This window comes from Monodon monoceros, unplaced genomic scaffold (genome assembly GCF_005190385.1).
Source record: "Monodon monoceros isolate NGI ecotype Baffin Bay Population unplaced genomic scaffold, NGI_Narwhal_1 Super_Scaffold_12, whole genome shotgun sequence".
In the NCBI taxonomy this organism is placed as follows: Eukaryota; Metazoa; Chordata; class Mammalia; order Artiodactyla; family Monodontidae; genus Monodon; species Monodon monoceros.
The window spans coordinates 151,600,550-151,621,427 of record NW_021703768.1 but is presented as its reverse complement, the minus strand read 5'-3'; the positions used below and the strand labels follow the sequence as shown (position 1 = coordinate 151,621,427).

Sequence of the window (20,878 nt, the reverse complement as noted above, 5' to 3'; positions counted from 1 at the left end):
TTAGTTCCCCAACCAGGGATCAAACTTGCACCCCCTGCGGTGGAAGTGCAGAGTATTAACCACTGGACCACCAGGGAAGTCCCCAAACTACCTATTCAATAGTAATCATCTCCTGATCTGTTGGCCTCACCATGCCTGAATAATAGTAAAAGTTACCTTTTAAAATCAGAGAGAAAAAAGGGAGGAGGGAGGCGCTATGGAAAAGAAGGGAGGAAATAGTGGAGAGGAAAGGGGAAGAAAGGGGAAGTAAGGAAGTGTCACTGTCTGGATTTGCCATCTTCCTCTTCTCTCTTCCCTCCACCTTGGTCTTCCCATCATGTCCCCTACCCTCCTTTTTCCCTGGGTTCTATCTCATTCTATACAATGAATGATCTTTGAACCAAAAGAATGAGGTTTCCCATTTGCATGGAAGACTGGAGAGAAAGTCTTCATTCAAGGGCAGAAGTGGTTACCAGTTCGGGAACTTGATAGAAAGGGTGATGATAAATAGAAGATGTCTGAGAAAGCTGCATCCCTTGTCCAGGTTCATCTATACAACCTCAGGCATGAGGGGAGAGGATTCACCTTTGGTGAAAACTGAGCCCAGAGAGGAGTCCTGGTGCCTCAACCAAGTCTGTGCACTTCTTTACTCATCCAGAAAAGATGTTTGGAAGACAGTGGAGACCTTTGAGGATGCTGCAAACATTTTACTGTGGGAAAGTATAACGGTATTTTGGCTGGGGTAGAGCTGAGTCTTAAGTGCACTGGTATGTTGCATTTGGCCACATTACCCCTAGAGGTCCTCTGAGTCCTGGGATCAATGGCTTCCTGATTCTCAGGGACTGAGGAACAGCCCAGCCATTCCCTTTGATTTGCCCTCCTTATGGGAACCCCTGCAGTGAAGGAGGGTTGGAGGACCAAGCCAGGCACAGACCTGTGGGATGGACTGCCTGAAGCCCTGAAGAGAGATGGACTGGAAAGAGAGACAGTGAGAAAACTCTGAGAAAACTCACCAGGAGTGGAAGAATTCTGTCAGAGGGATAAGTGTGAGCCTGTGTGGGGGTGGGTGGTGGGGGTGGTGCATGAAGCAGGAACAGTGGTTGGTTCCAGGTCCAGCGTGATACTGTTCTTGATATCCCTGGATTCAGCACATACACACCCTTCAGTGCCTAGGTGTCCTGGGAAAGAAAGCACAGGGAAAAGAACTTTCATAGGAAATTCCTTTGTGGAGATGGTCACAAGGAATATTTTTCTACATGCCAGGGAGGAAGAAGAATGCAGAGACCAGTGGACCAGAGGAAGGAACACTGGCATGGTGGTGTCCTGGGGATGATGTGGAGGTCACCAGCACACCAACAGAATCCGCCCAGCACCAGAGCAGAATTGCGCATGGAAGCTCTGATTTTATGTGCAAGAACATTCTAACCATGAGGTATCTCCACCCCCACCATCCCTAGTTCGAGATGCCTAAGGGGAATAATGAGGAGGGGACATCATAAGAAAGGCCAGGCACAAGGTATGGAGATTTTGGCTTATGACTCACCATTACTCTTCTTCCTTCTTTCTCTCCAACCTCCTTCATCCTTGCTTTCTTCTTTCTCTCTCTTTTTTCTTCCAACTTCTTTCTTTTTCCTCTCTCTATCCCCCCTTTCCCTCCATACTCCCCTCTACTTTTTCTCCTTCCTCTCTCTTCCCTTTCTCTAACCAAACATCCACTGCACAATCATACTGTTCCTAGATTTTCGCTAGGCTTTGGGGAGCACAGAGACAAATACATGTGGCAGAAACCTGTCTTAATCTCTTCCAGCTATCAGCCCCAAGAGACTTGCATGTGAATGGACAATTATAATTCAACATGGTTAACGCAAGGTCCCAAGGAGCCCAGGGCAGGAAACACCTAAAAGAGGGATGCTGCACTTGAGTCTTGAAAGGGTGAATAGGAATTAGGCAAGTGGAAAAGAGGGCAGCAATGGGGGCTCAGGACATCCCTTAGAAAGGGAACAGCATGTAGTAGAGGCCTGACAGAGTCTTCGATCTTAGGGGAACCTCAGATAGGGCAAGTAGATGCAGTTCCCCAATGTCTTCTTTAAATCTCACAAATGGCACCCAGGTTCAGTGGTCTTGGCAGACAGTGTGGAATGAGATCACTGTCAAGTGGGAGAATCCCAGAATGGTGGGCTCTCTGCTCTTATATTCTCAGCCCTGTCATCACTCAGAATCAGATTTTATCATCAACACAGTACTTTTTCTACTTGGGAACCATCTCATCCTTCCCAACATCTGGGTTCTTGGCTTTGAAATCTTGCTGTAAAGTCACTGCTGCACTATCTCCTTACATGCATGTCACTGCAGGCCCTAATAATTTTCCACTTTTGTCCCTTTAGGGGATTTCTGTGGGCAGTCTGATCACTGGCTATGAAACAGTGCTACTCACTGTGGGCCAGTGCTGGTCCATGAGTGTTTGTTATAGGTCTGCAATGAGATAAGCACAGAAATTGAGCGCTTAGAAACTTTTATAGAAATTTAACATTGATGTGACATTCAAGCCCATAATCAGTTTCATATTTTATTCTTTTTTACAAAAGTATTGGTTCATGAGGGATTGGAAAATTTATATATAAAACAACAACAAGGGCTTCCCTGGTGGCGCAGTGGTTGAGAGTCTGCCTGCCGATGCAGGGGACACGGGTTCGTGCCCCGGTCCAGGAAGATCCCACATGCCGCGGAGCGGCTGGGCCCGTGAGCCATGGCCGCTGAGCCTGTGCGTCCGGAGCCTGTGCTCCACAATGGGAGAAGCCACAACAGTGAGAGGCCCGCGTACCGCAAAACAACAACAACAACAACAACAAAACCAGTCCCTTATTGCAGGCGGTGGTACAGGCAATCACGATTCAGGACCGTGGACAGCACCTCATCCTGCCTCCCAAACCCTGAGTCATCACCCCTGCTCCCAGCTCCTGGTGAATGCCCTTGATGAACAGCTAGTTCCCAAATCCAACAGATGCTTTTCAGCTGTTGTCTTAATTGACTTTTCTAAAGTGTCTGCCTTTGTTAACACCTGCATCTGCCATTTTCGTTTAAAGATCATTCCCAGTGAAGGAATAAAAACGTTCCCCTAGAATTATCAATGGGCCACACTGATAAAGTGAGGGGACAATTTCTGGTAGCTAAAACATATTATTAATCTTAAAACACTGTATTGACATTGCTCCTTTGCTTTTCAGTGGGCTCTTAGAGGACAGGAGACAGGTTTTACTCATATTCATGTCCAACATGTATCGTAAAGTCATGCCCAGAGTCTGTGTGAGCAAATGCCTGCCGCTTATCACTGGATGACCTTGGGCAAGTTATTACTCAACCTCTCTTTGCCACTGCTTCCCCAGCTGTTAAACTGGAATCCTATTAGAGTCTACCTTATAGAGTTTTTAAAATATTAATTTAGTTAATACATTTAAAAGTGCTTAGAACAGTGGCTGGCACAGAAGAATAAAAAGTATTATTATTTTCATCATCATTTTATATTACTGAATAAACCAATGAGCATCTATTATCATCAGGCTCTAGATGGTGGAGGACTTCATCCCACCACCTGGGAAGGGCTACTGCTTTATATTGACGTTTGAGTATACACTGCCCTACTCAGAGCACCGTGAGCTTCGGAATTCCTGAGATTTGCTATTCCTGGGTCCCTGTCTTGTCATGTTGGCCCCACCCTCCCACACCTTTCAGTTGTGTATTCCCTTTCCTTTTCCAGTTGCATTCCTGCCGACTTCTTTCACCCTCCAGGCTCACTCACAGTCTTTTCTTTTGGTCCCACTGGATGAAGAGTCCCACCTGTGCAAGTTGGCCTGGCAGCTCCTGCCCCCTCAGTGATTCGGCCCAACTTACCTCCTCCCTCCATGTGCCCATAAACTTTCTTCCCCTAGTCCCTTAACTGGCCTACTGCTGTTAGGCAATTCTAGGTCTCTCTACCTAAATTGTTCTTGCTCCGTCACTGCTCAGGGAGATTTTAACCATCCTTCAGAGCTTGAGTCAAACTTACCCCTTCCATAAAAGGGACATTTCTCCGTTCCTTTCCTGAACTACTACGTCAGCCTCTGAACCCCACAGGGCTTCTCTGCAGTTCTCATTCTGTCTCACCACCACTTCTAACCTCCTCGAGGTTCAGGTCCAGGTCATGCCTGGATTTGCCCACACTCTCAACACCCATCTCAGGCAGCCGCTCCTGCAAGTTTCAGAGGGCTAGTCCCTTCCTTCTCTCTGAGGCTGTTACCACATCAGCAAGATGGGGCTAAGAGTACCCGCCTCCTTGGGTTTCTGCGCGCATTAAGCGAGGCGGGGCAAGGAAAGCGCTGGGCAGCGCCTCGCTAGTGGGGTGGGAGCTCGCGTGGCCCCTCCGCAACGCGAGTCCGCGCGGGGGCTCCTGGGATTTGTAGTCTGTGCCCGAGTTTGCAGTCTCGCAGGCCCAGCAAAGACACCCTAGGACTCGGCTGGGAAGGTGGCGGGGGCCTGCGGGACGCAAGGCGCTGGGCCCGGGGCCGGCCCCGGGCGGGGATGGGGCCGAGCGAGGGCAGCCGAACTGGCCCTGCCGCTGCTGCTGGGGCAGCTGCTGGCGCTCACAGGAGGCGGAGGCGCGTTCTACCTCGAGGTCAGCGAGCTGGAGGAGAAGTGCTTCATCCAGGAGATCCCCGATGGCACAGTAGTCATAGGTGCGCCCGAGCCATGCCCTCCCCGCACCCAGAGTCCCGGCCTTGCCCTCCCCGCACCCATAGTCCTGAGAGGGAATGGGGATGAGGCCCCGCGGGATCAGCTCAGGCCCATACCTCCCCTCTGCTGCCGGGGGTAGGCACGGGTGGGAAATGGGTGGACAGCAGTGTGGGCAAATCATGCTCTCCGTTGCCTGTGCCGGAGTTGGGGGGCGCCGAGGAGGCAAGTCTGATCCAGACCCGGATGACAGCAGAAAAGCCGGGCAGGAGAGGGAAGGAGAGAGGCAGAGGGTTGTGGTCAAGCCCCGCAATCAGACACCCGGATCTTCCTGTTCCTCCCCCCGTCCCCCGTGACTCCTGGAGGTCCTGGGCGGGCTCTTGGTCGTGAGTGTGGATGGGGATACATTCAGGCTGCCTCCCCATTAGGTAACTACAAGACCGAGCTATACGACCCTGCTATGGAAAAGTACCAGCCCTCCCCGCAGTGGATCAATTTGTTCGTGTTTGTGAAGGACCCCGAGAACAAGGTGAGGTAGGCCTTGACTCCCTGCAGCCCTCCCACCCCCACGTCTCCAGCGTCATTGTCTAGTCCTCCCTAGTCCTCCATTTCTCAGAGGAGGGCTCATCTCCTCACAGGCAGGAGGGCTCAAGAAAGGCCATGCTCTTTGCAGTCTGTAGAGTATTGTGTACTAGCAGTGCTGGGATCTGAGATTTTCAAGCCCAAACTGATGCCATTTTCCTTACACCCTCCCTACTGGTCTGGCCTGTGGGGATCCGAACCTGGGATACCCCCAGAGTTCCTCCCCTAGAAGCAGGTTTCTGGTCAGCTTCTCTGTGCTCACAGAGGCTGTTTCCTCTAGAATCTGCTGGCTCGTCAGTACGGCCCTCGGGGCAGCTTTACCTTCACTTCTCAGTCTCCCGGAGAGCACCAGATCTGCCTTCACCTCGAGTCCATCCGGTTCGCCCTCTTCTATGATGGCAAGCTGGTGAGTATGGAGGGGAAAGTCACCAACCCTTAACATCTCAGTCCCTTGGGTGAAAAGGGTTCAGTAGGCGGTGCCTCTTGAGGAGGGCTGGGCTTTCCATGAAGTAAGCATATAGAGGACAGGTCCTGAAGAATGAGAGGGGACCCAGGAGGGAGTCACTCTGACTTAAAATCATCCCTCGGCTCCCTGCCATCCCTAGAATGAAGACCAAGCTTCATAATATAAAATTCAGAGCTGTCCAGCAGCTGAATGCTCCCAGGCTCTTCATTACCACCTCCCACTGACATGGAACTCCTAGGAGCTGCTTGTCTCAAACACTGAGTCATACGCATTTTGTTCTGTCCCTTCTGTCTTTTGGACATGGAACTCCATGCAAGCAGGGCCTTGATCTGGTGTTTTGGCACCTGGAGCAGAGCTAGTCCTCACATCAATGAGTGTGAGGAACTGAACTGCTCAGTTCAGTCAGGCCCAGACTGGTGTGTGGAAGCTGGGTTTCTGGCAGGTGCGTGGAGCTGAGCTCCCTGACCCCCACCCTTGGCTCCTCTGCTCCCCAGGCCATTCACTTGGACATGCAGTTGGGTGAACACACCAATGATTATACGGAACTTTCAGCCAATGACAAGCTGACCCTGCTGCATCTGCGCATACAGCAGCTGGTGGAGCAAGTGGAGAAGATCCAGAAGGAGCAGGAGTACCAGAGGGTGAGGGGCTGGGCTGGGCCAGTTGGGACAGTGGATGTGTAACCTCCCAGGGAGTGGCTCTTTCAGCTCTTCCCCTGGGGGTCAATTCAGTTCTAGCCACACCTTCCTGTTCTCCCCTCCCACAGTGGCGAGAGGAGCGCTTCCGGCAGACCAGCGAGAGCACCAACCAACGGGTGCTGTGGTGGTTCATTCTGCAGACCTTCATCCTTGTGGCCACTGGCATCTGGCAGATGCAGCACCTCAAGAGCTTCTTTAAAGCCAAGAAGTTGGTGTAGATGAGCCCCAGAGACCAGAGGCTTAGCCCCCACTCATTCCCCTTCTGCTGAATAATGGGAAGTGGCCTGGCCTGGTCTGTCTCCTGGCTTCTCCCACCCCTCCCAACCCTGAGGGACTTCCTTGTTACTGGTGTGTGTGTGGGGGGGGGGACAGAGGACCTCTTTAAACTGGTTTCTGAGCCAGGACTTGGGAGAGGATGGGTTTCAAGCTGGAGACATGTGGGTGGGAGGAGCTGTAGGCTCCTTTGCTGCTCTGTGAGACTGAGCAGGAGCGGGGTGAGTGTTACCCCAACCCCCACGTTAAACAGGATGGGTAAACTAAGAGTGAATATATATTATAACTGTCAAATTTTCTGACCTAAATATTTATTGCCTCCTACTCTGCAATTCATTATATGTGTCCAATCAGATGTTAATATTTGAGGCCCTGCATGCATTAGTGGGGGACTGATCTCAAAATGGATGAGGTGAAGAATACTTTTACCCCAGAAGCCTTAGCAACATGTGGAACCTTTTCCAGAAAAGTCCAATTTGGGCCCATCTTTTGGGTAACCTGAATGCTGGTGGTGATCCTGTGCCCAACCCGCCTTCTCCCTCTCTGGGCTCTGGTCAGGCTCATGTGCTATCCTATTCCAATCACCTGGACTGCTGGGTTCTTCAAGGAGTCTGATGGGCACCTCTGTCGTCCTGCTATTTTTCAGTTGACCTCTTTCTCTTTTTATGATGCCATTGGCTAATCCTTTCAGGAGATGCCTAAAGATTCCAAGTCAATGTTTCCATTACATTCAGCATCTCCTGTAACTCAACCTTCCCAAGTGCACACAGGGGTAGATACCCCCCATTGCTTCTGCCTGATCTAGTCCACATTTTACCAAGCCCTATGTTGGTTGCCCTGTTGGATTATAGCCATCTCTCACATGAATTTGACATTTTCTGTTATAAGGAAATTCACTGGTTGGCACCCTCAATAAAATCAAGTCCAAATTGTCAATGTCAGGAATATCAATGAGGGAGACTCCCCATAGGGTGGGGCAGCTGTGAAAGCCCTGGCCCCTGAGATAGATGCACCCTCCCCTAGGATACTCCTGAGGGATGACTGCAAGCCTCAGGGGTGCTGCTTACTGGTGTGTCTGGCCACAATTAGCCTCAGAAAGTATAAGTGAGACTTAACTGAAGGCTGGGGGCGGGGACCACTGGAGAGTAACCTCTAACCAGAGAATGTGACCTTAGGGTCACTTCCCTTATCTGAAGCTGGGGGTGGGGGTGGGGAGGGTGCTCTGCTCTCTGCTGCAGGAGAAGCACAAGACCCAGGTGGGCACATTCTTGCCCATGGAACCTGTGGTATGACACCAAATGAGGCAGAATGTTGAACAAGACGTAGGGTGATGCATGCTTCTGAGGAGAAGGGCGTGGGCTAAGGGCAATATGTCAGGAGTCCTGGCCTAATCTAGGTAGTAATGGAAGGCTGCTTTTTAGAACTGAGACAGAGGATAGGAGTTAGCTGGGGGAAGAATGTTCTGGCTAGAGGGAATAGCACATACAGAAGCCCTAAAACAAAAAAGAACATGGCTATTTGGGGAAGCTGAAAGAAGGCCACTATAGCAAAATCCCAACTCCAGAGAGGCTGCCTGCAGCCTGCTTTCTAATTTATGATTTCATGTCTAGGACTTGCCTCTTCCCCAGTGATTAACCACAGAATGACCATCCTTTTCAGAGGGACCCTGTCCTCTATCCACAGAGGTGAGACCTTATCCTGACACTTCAATAGGGAAACAGGTCACAAAAGAGCAACAGTGAGTATATGGGAGAGCTGCACACACACAGTGGAAGAGAGTTCCCTATCCATTTCCACATGAAACCTTCACAGTCACTCTGTAGAGGAAATGGCATGTGTCCCTGATTTAGAAAAGAGAGCCAGCTAATAAGGGATGGGCCATGCTGAAACCTGGTCAATTCAACTCAGTTCTTGGTGTTCTTTTCTCTGTTCTGGCTACTTTTCTCCAGGTAGAGGAAAGACCTCATACAAAGAGGTAAAACACACTGCCTCTGATTTTAAAGAGCTGGCCATTTGAATTTCTAGTTTCTTGTGGCTACCATAACAAATTACCATAAAACATGGTAAATTAAAACAACTGAAGTTTATTCTCTCACAGTTCTGGAGGCCAGAAGTACAAAATCAAGGTGTCAGCAGGGCTGCACTCCTTCCAAAGGCTCTTGAAGAGAATCCTTCATCTTCTTCCAGCTACTGGTGGCTCCAGGTATTACCTGGCTTTTGTCTACAACACTCCAATCTCTGCCTCCATTTCCTCCTCTTGTGTCCCCTCTTCTGTGTCATATGACACTTGTCATTTGGATTTAGGACCTAACCAGGTAATCCAGGATGACCTCATCTCAAGGTCCTTAAATTAATTATATCAACAAAGACCTTTTTCTCCATATAAGTTCATATTCACAGGGTCCAGGGGTTAGGGCATAGGCATGTCTTCTGTGGAGCCATCATTCAACCCACGACAAAGAGCAAGAAGTGTACGCCTGATGAGGTCCCAAGTGATCTAACAAATGGGGTACTCAGAGCTCTCAGAATTCGGAATGGGGTGAGACCTGGGTGGATGGATGGATGGATGGATGGATGGATGGATGGATTGATGAATGGGAAAAGGGATGCCAAGGAGGTCTTTATAAAAGAGAGAGTACATGAGTAGAACACTGAAAGATGAAATGGTTTAAATATGAAGAATAGGGAATGAATTCCATTTTGGGGAAATGGAGCCTGTAGAGATGCAAATGTACAAAAGATTTCAATATAATTCAAAATATAATCCAATACCCATGAATATATAACACTGTAAGACAGAGACTTTGAAAAAGAAAGGAATCAGGAAAATAAGTGTAGCATGAGTAAGATGAAGACAGGAGGAAAGTTAGATCAAACAACGGATGGAAGTGAATATACCTACTGCAAGTTGGACAACTAGAAGTAGGCTGTTATCAGAGGCTGAAGACTGGTGACCTGCAAGTATATTGTTTGTCCTTTTTTTGTGTTATTTTTTTTCAAATTATTTGACAACAGTAACAGTGCCACAGTTTCTGTAGTTTAAATTTGGAGATATATTGGATAGGCAAACTGGTTGGATGAAAGAGCTTGGAGCTGTTTTGCAACACTCGACTTGACATAAATGTGAGAAAATGACAGTTGTGCATATCCAGGAGGCATGATAAAGATTATGAGGAAGGAGTGGGCCTCTCTCCCTGGAGAACACTGTCTTAGACAATCACTTATGAATAAGAGAGCCTTTGTGGAAATCCAGGTTTCCAGAAGAGAAATTCCAGCACATAGTTGGAGCAGAAAAATACACATTTGGACACATTGGAGAGGGTAAGAGGAACAGTTTGACTTTACCTGCATTACCTGTCCCCCAAACTGGCACAGCTCAATGCTAAGAAATCATTTTCTTGGTCAGTGATTTCTCCTTCAGGGTAAAGTGAGAGTGTGTGAGTGAGCACCCAGCTTCTCCAGCAGTGTGAGATCCTGTCAAAGAGGTCATTTCTCTCTTGCTCCATCCAGAGTACTGAGTTGTGAGCTACATGACTTGGGGGTGAGAAGAGGCTGGGTGAGAGCACATAGGACCCTCAGAGGACATTAAAGGGACATGGGTCCTACTAACTGTCATGAGCTGCTGGGGACACTTTACCTTTGAATCCTTCCAAATGGCCCACAGGCACTGCCGATGCTCCATGTGCCTCATCTACACACCTCCCTGTGGCTTATCTCCCTGAATGCACTCCTGATGGTGGTGAGAGCAAGCTCTGGCAGACAGTAGTGAACATGTGTAGAAAGCTTGCCTAAATCTGCTGGCCAGGGAGAGACCACAAACTCAAGCTTTAGCTCTATCCTTGGAAAAGCAAAAGGGAGTCTGTCAGCCTCTGGCCTGGTGCATTGCAGGATGGAGAGAAGGCATATAAGCTTAAGAATTCTGTCACAAGAGGCAACAAGGAATGTAGAGTAGGCATATCCAGAAACCTCAGAATCCCTAGCAGGGCTGACAGAAGGTATTTCTCTCCCAAAGTCAATGAGTAAAGACTGGAGGAGGTAACTGCTACTTCAAATGTGAAGACAGCATCACAAGACTTCAAGGAACATGAAAAATCAAGGAACTATCACACCACCAAAGGATCACAATAATCTTCTGGTAACCAATACCAAAGACATGAAGATCTATAGTTTTCCTGATAAAAAGTCAAAAGAATTGGGGTTTTTGTTTGTTTGTTTGTTTGTTTTGCGGTATGCGGGCCTCTCACTGTTGTGGCCTCTCCCGTTGCAGAGCACAGGCTCCGGACACGCAGGCTCAGCGGCCATGGCTCACCAGCCCAGACGCTCCGCGGCACGTGGGATCTTCCCAGACCGGGACACGAACCCACGTCCCCTGCATCGGCAGGCAGACCCTCAACCACTGCGCCACCAGGGAAGCCCCAAAATAGTTGTTTTAAGGAAGCTCAATGAGCTGCAAGAAAACATAGAAAGACAATTGAACAAAATCAGGAAAATGATACACAAATAAAATGAGAACGTTAACAAAGAGAAATCATATAAAAGAACCAAATCAAAATTCTGGAGCTGAAGAGTACAATGAGTGAACGAAAAGTGCAATAGAGAGCATCAACATCAGAATGGATCAAGCAGAAGAAGGAATCTGGAATTAGAAGACAGGACTTTTGAAATTATCCAGTCAGGGAGAACAAAGAAAAACTAATGAAAAAGAGTGAAGAAAGCCTATGTGATCCATAGGATAATATCAAAAGAAACAATCTGCAAATTTTTGGAATCTCAGAATGAAAAGGGGGGCGGGAAGCAGAAAACTTACTTAGAGAAATAATGGCTGAGAACTTCCCAAATCTGGGAAGAGATTTGGCTATCCAAGTTCATGAAGCTCATATGGTCACCAAACAATTTAAAGAGATCTTCTCTAGGACGTATTGTAGTAAAATTGTCAAAAGACAAAGACAAAGAGAAAATCTTATAAGGGGCAAGAAAAAAGAAACTTGTAACTCATAAAGGAACCCTCATAAGACTATCAGAGGATTTCTCAGTAGAAACCTAACAGGTCAGGAGAGAGGGGGATGTTATTTTCAAAGTGCTGAAAGGATGAAACTGCCAAATGAGAATACTCTATATGGCAAAGTTGTCCTTCCGAGATGAAGGAGAGGTAAAGACCTTCCCAGACAAACAAAGCTGAGGGAGTTTATCTGAGGGAGTTTATCACCACTAGACCTGTCTTGAAAGAAATGCTGAAAGGAGTTCTTCAAGCTAAAATGAAAGGACGCTAATTAGCAACATGAAAATACACAACATACTGATAAAGGTAAGTATATAGTCAAACTCAGAATACTCTAATACTGTAATATGGTGGTATATTAACCACTTTACTATACAGGTTAAAGGACAAAAGTATTAAAATAACTGTAGCTATAATAAGTTGTTAATAAGTACACAACATAAAAACAGGTAAATTATGACATCAAAAACATAAAAGGAAGGGAGAAAAAAGAGTAAACTTGTTGTACGTGATTTAAGTTGTTATCAGCATAAAACAGACTGTAATATCGATAAGATGTTTTATGTAAGGCTAACGGTAACCACAAAGCAAAACCTATAGTAGATATATGAAAGATACGCAGAAGGGAATCAAAGCATACCAGCACAGAAATTTAACTCACAAAGGAAGGCAGCAAGAGAGGAATAAAGGAACAACAAAACATCTAGCAAACAATGAGCTGGCATTAGTATGTCCTTACCTATCAATAATTACTCTAAGTGTAAATGGATTAAGTTCTCCAATCAGAAGGCATAGAGTGGCTGGATGGATTAAAAAAAAAGACTCTAATACAGCGGTCCCCAACCTTTTTGGTGCCAGGGACTGGTTTCGTGGAAGACAATTTTTCCATGGATGGAGGGGTTTGGTGGGGAAGAATGGTTTAGGCAGTATTGCGAGTGATGGTTCAAGTGGTAATGTGAGCAAGGGGAGTGATGATGAGTGGCAGATGAAGCTTCATTCGCTCGCCTGCCCCTCACCTCTTGCTGTGCAGCCCGGTTCCTAACAGGCCATGGACTGGTACCAGTCCATGGCCCAGGGGTTGGGGACCCCTGCTCTAATACAAGCCTCCTACAGGAGACTCATGTCAGCTTTAAGGACACACATAGGCTCAAAGTCAAGGAATGGAAAAAGATACTCCATGCAAGTGGAAATGAAAAGAGAGCAGAAGTAGCTGTACTTATATCAGACAAAATACACTTTAAACCAAAAACTGTACAAAAGACGAAGAAGGTCATTATACAGTGATAAAGGGGTCAGTTCATCAAGAACATATAACAATTGTAAATATATATGCATCCATCACTGAAGCACCTAAATATATTAAGCAAACACTAACAGATCTGAAGGGAGAGATAGACAACAATACAATAATAATAGGGGGCTTCAATACCCCACTTTCAACAATGGATAGATCATCCAGACAAAATCAATAAGGAGACATTGGACTTGAACTACACTTTAGATCATATGAACCTAACAGACATATACAGAACATTCCATCCAACAGAACAGAATACACATTCTTCTCAAGTGAACACAGAACCTTCTTCAAGATAGATCAGTATAGGTCACAAAACAAGTCTTAGCGATTTAAAAAAGAGTGAAATTATACCAAGTATCTTTTTGTACTACAATGGCGTGAAACTAGAAATCAATAACAAGAGGAAAACTGGAAAATTCACAAGTATGTAAAAAGGAAACAACACACTCCTGAACAACCAATAGATCAAAGAAGAAATCAAGAGGGAAGGTTAAAAAATTTTTGAAATAAGCAAAAATGGAAAAACAATATACAGAAACTTTGGGGATGCAGCAAAAGCAGTTCTAAGAGGAATGTCTATAGTGATAAACACCTATATTTAAAAAAAGAAAAATCTCAAATAAACCACCTAACTTTACACCTCAAGGATCTAGAAAAAGAAAAAACTAAGCCCAAAGTTAGCAGAAGTTAGAAATAACACAGATCAGAGCAGAATTAAATGAAATAGAGACCATAACAACAATAAAAAAGATCAACAAAACTAAGAACTGGTTTTTAAAAGATGAACAAAATTAACAAACCTTTAGCTAGACCAAGAAAAAAAGAGAAGATAAAAATAAATGAAATCAGTAATGAAAGAAGAGACATTACAACTGATACCACAGAAATACAGAGGATCAAAGAGACTACTATGAACAATTATATGCCAAAAAATTGGACAACCTAGAAGAAATGGATAAACACCTAGAAGCATACAACCTACCAAGATTGAATCATGGAAAAATAGAAAATCTGAACAGACTTATAACAAGTAAGGAGATTGAATCAGTAATCAAAAACCTTCCAATGAAGAAAATCTCAGGACCAGATGGTTTCCCTGGTGAATTCTACCATACATTTAGGGAAGAATTGACACCAATCCTTCTCAAACTCTTCCAAAAATTTGAAGAGGAGGGAACACTCCCAAACTCATTTTATGAGGCCAGCATTACCCTCAAACCAAAACCAGATAAGGACACTACAAGAAAACTACAGGCCTATATCTCTGGTGAATATAGATGCAAAAATTACCAACAAAATATGAAAAAATTGAATTCAACAGCTCATTAAAATGATCATGCATCAAGTTCAAGTGGGATTTATCCCTAGGATGCAAGGTTGGTTCATCATATGCAAATCAATAAATATGATACACCACATTAATAGAGTGAAAGATAAAAAATCATATGATTACCTCAATAGATGCAGAAAAATTTGACAAAATACAACATTCTTTCATGATAAAAACTCACAATAAATTGGGTACAGAAGGAACATATCTCAACATAATAAAGGCCATATAGGACAAGCCCATAGCCAACATCACACTCAGTGGTCAAAGGCTGAAAGCTTTTCATCTAAGATCAGGAATAAGACAAAGGTGCCCCCCTCACTACTCCTATTCCACATAGTACTGGAAGTCGTAGCCAGAACAATTAGGCAGGAAAAAGAAATAAAAGTCATCCAAACTGAAAAGGAAGAAGTAAAATTGTCTTTGCAGGTGATATGATCGAATATACAGAAAATGCTAAAGATTTCACAAACACACACACACACACAAACTGTTAGAACAAATCAATGATTTCAGTGCAGTTGCAGGATACAAAGTCCACATACAGAAATCAGTTGTGTTTCTATACACTAACAATGAAATATATAAAAAGAAATAAAGAAAACAATCCCATTCACAATAAAATAAAACATTTAGGAATAAATTTAACCAAGAAGTTAAATATCTATACACTGAAAACTATAACACTTTGGTGAAAGAAATTGAAGAAGACACAAATAAATGGAAAAATGTCCCAAGTTCATTAATCAGAAAAATTAATTTTGTTAAAATTTCCATACTGGGGCTTCCCTGGCGGTGCAGTGGTTGAGAGTCCGCCTGCCAATGCAGGGGACACGGGTTCGTGCCCCAGTTCAGGAAGATCCCACATGCCGCAGAGCGGCTAGGACTGTGAGCCATGGCCACTGAGCCTGCGCGTCCGGAGCCTGTGTTCCACAACGGGAGAGGCCACAACAGTGAGAGGCCTGCATACCGCAAAAACAAAAAAACAAAAAAACAAAAAATTTCCATACTACCCAAAGCCATCTATAGATTCAATACAATGTCTATCAAAATTCCAAAGACATCACAGAAATGGGAAAAAAAATCCTAAAATTCATATGGAACCACACAAGACCCTGAATAATTAAAGAAAGCAATCCTGAGAAAGAAGAACAAAGCTAGAGGCATCACACTTCCTGATTTTAAACTATACTATGAAGCTATTGTAATCAAAATGGTACTGTACTGACATACACCAATGGAACATAATCAAGAGCTCAGAAATAAACCTTCACATATACATTCATCTAATATTTGACAAGAGAGCCAAGAATACTCAGTGGGAAAAGGATAGTCTTTTCAATAAATAGTTAGAGAAACTGGACAATCACAAGCAGAAGAATAAAATTGCAACACTGTTTTACACCACACACAAAAATTAAATTGAAATGGATTAAAGATTTAAACATAAGACCTGAAACTGTAAAACTCCCAGAAGAAAACATAGGGAAAAACTTCTTGACATTGGTCTTAACAACAAGTTTTTTAAATATGACACCTAAAGCACATGCAACATAAACAAAAATGAATAAGTGGGAGTGTATAAAACTAAAAATCTCCTGCACAGCAAAAGAACCAATCAATAAAATGAAAAGGCAACTTGTGGAATGGGAGAAAGTATTTGTAAGCCATGTATCTGATAAGGAGTTAATATCCAAAATATATAAGGAACTCAGACAACTCAATAGAAAAAACTGGATTTTAAAATGGGCAGAGGACCTGAAAAGACACTTTTCCAAAGACATACAAATAACCAACAGGTACATGAAAAGATGCTCAACATCACTAATTATCATGGAAATGCAAATCAAAACCATGATGAGATATTATCTGATACCTGTTAGAATGACTATAATTAAAAAGATAAGAGATAACAAGTGTTGGAGAGGATGTGGAGAAAAGGGATACTTATGCATAGTTGGTGGGAATGTACACTGGCACAGTCACTATTTAAAACAGTATGGAGGGACCTCCCTGGTGGCGCAGTGGTTAAGAATCCGCCTGCCAATGCAGGAGACATGGGTTCGAGCCCTAGTCCAGGAAGATCCCACATGCCGCGGAGCAACTAAGCCTGTGCACCACAACTACTGAGCCTGCGCCCTAGAGCCCGCAAGCCACAACTACTGAAGCCTGTGTGCCTAGAGCCCATGCTCCGCAAGAAGAGAAGCCACCGCAATGAGAAGCCCATGCACCACAACAAAGAGTAGCCCCCACTCGCCACAACTAGAGAAAGCCTGCACTCAGCAACGAAGACCCAAAGCAGCCAAAAATAAATAATAAATAATTTTTTTTAAAAAAGAAAAACAGTATGGAGTTCCTCAAAAAATTAACAATAGAACTACCATATGATCAAGCAATTCCACTTCTGGATACATATTTAAAGGAAATAAAATTACTATCTTGAAAAGATATCTGCACCCCCATGTTCACTGCAGCATTATTCACAATAGCAAACATGTGGAAACAATCTAAGTGTCCGTCTAGAGATGAATGAATAAAGAAGATGATATGGACACACCCACACACACAAATATTATTTAGCCATAAAAAATAAGGGAATCCTGTCATTTGTGACAAGATGGATGAACCTTGAAGGGTTATGCTAAGTGAAGTAAGTCAGAGAAAGAAATACTGTATGATCTTACTTATGTGTGGAATCTAAAAAAGCTGAACTTATTGAAACAGAGAGTAGCCAGGGATTTCGGAGTGGGGAGAATGGGGAGATTTGACATGTTGGTCAAATGATACAAATTTGCAATTAGAAGAAGTTCTGGGGACCTAATGTACAGCATGGTGACCATAGTTTACAATACTGTATTGTATACTTGAAATTTGCTAAGAGAATAGACCTTAAATGTTCTCACCAAACACACACACACACACACACACACACACACACACACACACACAAATGGTAGATATATGAGGTGATGGATGCATTAACTAACTTTAATATGGTTATCATTTCACAAAATATATGTATATCAAATCACCACATTGTACACCTTAAACTTATACAATGTTACACAATGTTATTTGTCAATATATTTCAATAAATGGGGGAGTTTCAAACTTTTGTACATCAAAGGATAGTATCAAGACAGCAGAAAGCCTAGAGTCTAGTCTGGATAGAACTTATAAAGAATTCTTACAACTCCACAACAAAAGGAGAAACAATCCAATAAAAATTAAAATGGGCAAAGGATTCAAGTAGAAATTTCTCCAAAGATATATAATAGCCTATAAGCACATGAAAAGATGATCAACATTATTAGCATTAGGAACATGCAAGTCATAACCACATGAGATACCACTTGACACTCACCAGAGTGGACATAATTTTTTGTTTGTTTGTTTGTTTTGTTTTTTGCGGTACGCAGGCCTCTCACTGCTGTGGCCTCTCCCGTTGCGGAGCACAGGCTCCGGACGCGCAGGCTCAGTGGCCATGGCTCACGGGCCTAGCCGCTCCGCGGCATGTGGGATCTTCCTGGACCGGGGCACGAACCCGCGTCCCCTGCATCGGCAGGCGGACTCGCAACCACTGTGCCACCAGGGAAGCACTGGACATAATTTTTTAAATGGTAAGTAATAAGTGTTGATGAAGATGTAGAGAAATTGGGACCCTCACACATAGCTGGTGGGAATGTAAACAGAACAGAGGCTGTGGAGAACAGTTTAGCAGTTCCTTAAAAAGGTAACATAGGGCTTCCCTGGTGGCGCAGTGGTTAAGAATCTGCCTGCCAATGCAGGGGACACAGGTTCAAGCCCTGGCCCGGGAAGATCCCACATGCTGTGGAGCAACTAAGCCCGTGCACCACAACTACTGAGCCTGCGCTCTAGAACCCGCGAACCACAACTACTGAGCCCACATGCTGCAACTACTGAAGCCCTCACACCTAGAGCCTATGCTCCGAAACAAGAGAATCCACCACAATGAGAAGCCTGTGCACCACAACAAAGAGTAGCCCCCACTCACCGCAACTAGAGAAAGCCTGCGTGCAGCAACAAGGATGCAGCCAAAAACAAAAAAAAGGTAACATAGAGTTACCATATGACCAGCAATTCTACCTCTAGCTACTTTAAAAGATATGTTCACACAAAAACTTGTACCTCAATGTTCATAGCAGCATTATTCCTAATAGCCAAAAAATGGAAACAACCCAAATATCCATCAACCAATTAATGGATAAACAAAATGTGGAATATCAGTCAATAGTGAATGAATAATAATGAAGTACCGATACATGTTACAACACGGATGAAACTTGAAAACATTTAGCCAAGGGACAGAAGCCCGACACAAAAAGCCACATATTGTATGATTCCATTTATATGAAATGTCCAGAATAGGCAAATCCATACAGACAGGAAGTAGATTAATGGTTTCCAGGGGCTGGGGCTAGGGAGTAATGAGGAGTGACTGCTTAATGGGTGGGGTTGCCTTTTGGGTGATAAAATGTTCTGGAATTAGATAGTGATGATGGTGGCACAATATTGTGATTATACTAAAAGCCACTGAATTGTACACTTTTAAAAGGTTAAAATGGTGAATTTTATGTTATATGAGTTTTATCTCAATTTTTATACACATATATTTTGATACTGAAATAAACGATGACATGCGTAATAATGGTAACAGAACCAGGAAGTAAAGGGCATCACCTCTTTACTGACATTGTCAATTAACAGGAAAGAAACTAACCTTTCCTGAATAAATTGCATTGCAGGACAACCAAATCGCTTTCATTGATCGGGGAAAATTCTTCCCTATGGAAATATTCCAGGTGATAAATGTGGAAGAAATGATGTTAGAAAAAGAATTAGAAAAATATCCTCCTTGCCACCCTTAGTGCAGTAACTGAGTCAGGGAGTAATCAATGGATGGAGTGTCTAGATGAGAGGTTGATAGAGAACTTCACAACAGAGAGATCAGACTGAATTCATTGATCCCCTATGCCTCCAGATGGCTTACAATATGATGAAGTAATCTTGCTATAAAGAGTTGAACCTGCTTCTGACTAGGCCTTCAGAGTTCATTTCCATTTGTAGGGTATTCAAGAAATCAAAGTAAAAGTTAAGTGACACTCTGAGGAAGAAAATAGACTTAGGTCTCCTAGAAGCACAGTTTGACCCTAGGATTCTCATGCAAGTGCTCTCAAAAGAAACCTGCAAGGAACTGAGGGAGGCAGAGTAGGACAGGGGAAGAAGCTGAGGAAATGAGTGCTTTCAGTTGAAGTCTAGGCTCTGCCTAGTCCCCTGGAAAGCTCTGGAGCATGAGCACCACTACAGCATTGTCCCTCCTCAGGTCAAGGAAGCTAGGCTTTAGTACCCCGGTCAATCACTGGCTGCGGGCCATGAAGAGGGTGAGCTCGGGTTGGCTAAGAGCAACTTTCTACAAGCAATTGCCCTGAGTAGAGGGCAGCTGTGAGCCCTTACAGCCAACATTCACTGCAGACAAAAGTTGGGTGTGCCAGGGACTTCTCTGGTGGTCCAGTGGTAAAGAATCCACCTTACAGTGCAGGGGACATGGGTTTGATCTCTGTTCGGGGTATTAAGATCCCACATGCTGTGGGGCAACTAAACCCGTGGGCCACAACTACTGAGCTCGTGCGCCTCAACTAGAGCCTAGAGCCCACGTTCCGCAAACTACAGAGCCCATGCGCTCTGGAACCTGTGTGCCACAACTAGAGAGAGAAAACCCGCAGGCCACAACTAGAGAGATGCCCACACACCACAACAAAGAGCCCGTGCGCCACAACAGAAGATCCCACATGCCTCAACGAAGATCCTGAATGCCCCAGCTAAGACCCGACGCAGCCAAAAATAAATAAAAATTAATTAATTAATTTTTAAAAAATGTTGGGTGTGCCAGTAAAGGGAATCTGGCAGGGCAGCAACACTATCTACTATACAGATAAACAGATTGAGAGTCTGAGAGCCATTATACAGGATGACCAGTGTCAGCAACATGTCATTGACCCAGAATACAAGGGAGAACGCTGTCCATCAAAACAGACTTAAGAGCTATCACAACCAAATGTTGGGTCTTACATGACAAACAGTAGTAAAACTACACCAAAGAAATTCAACTATGAACTGATACTAGTTTATACCAAGGAACCATTGTTAATTTTGTTAAGTATGATAATGGCATTATGGTATGAAAGTAGCTGTCATATTTTTGAAAGATGCATAACAAAGTATTTAGAAGTGACATGGCAAAATGTCTGAGCTTTGCCTTAAAATACTTCAGCAAAGAAAAAGTAACAAAGTAAACACAGCACAATTTTGGTAATTATTCAATCTAGAGAATGGGTACATGTGAGTCCATTGTTGTATTTCTTTGCTTCTGTATATTTCCAGGGATAAATGGGTGGAAGAATCAGACCTGGTGAAACACAACTCTTTGACTAACCACCCACTCTTTTCTAGTCCCAGGAAAGTTCCCAGACAATCTGCTCCCTCTACCTGTGACCTTGGGACTGGAAGAGCTGACAGCAGGCAGCAA

The 20,878-nt window shown here is 44.4% G+C and overlaps 1 protein-coding gene across 1 annotated transcript; it reads left to right on the top strand.

Moving 5' to 3' along the window:
- The first annotated feature begins 4,424 nt into the window (after window positions 1–4,424).
- LOC114892958 (transmembrane emp24 domain-containing protein 9-like) lies at window positions 4,425–7,010 on the top strand. The gene is made up of 5 exons (XM_029218343.1): window positions 4,425–4,688; window positions 5,112–5,212; window positions 5,546–5,671; window positions 6,226–6,372; window positions 6,498–7,010. Exons 2-5 carry the CDS (start codon window positions 5,144–5,146, stop codon window positions 6,645–6,647), a joined length of 492 nt encoding a protein of 163 aa, XP_029074176.1. The 5' UTR covers window positions 4,425–4,688; window positions 5,112–5,143; the 3' UTR covers window positions 6,648–7,010.
- The last annotated feature ends 13,868 nt before the right edge of the window (window positions 7,011–20,878 follow it).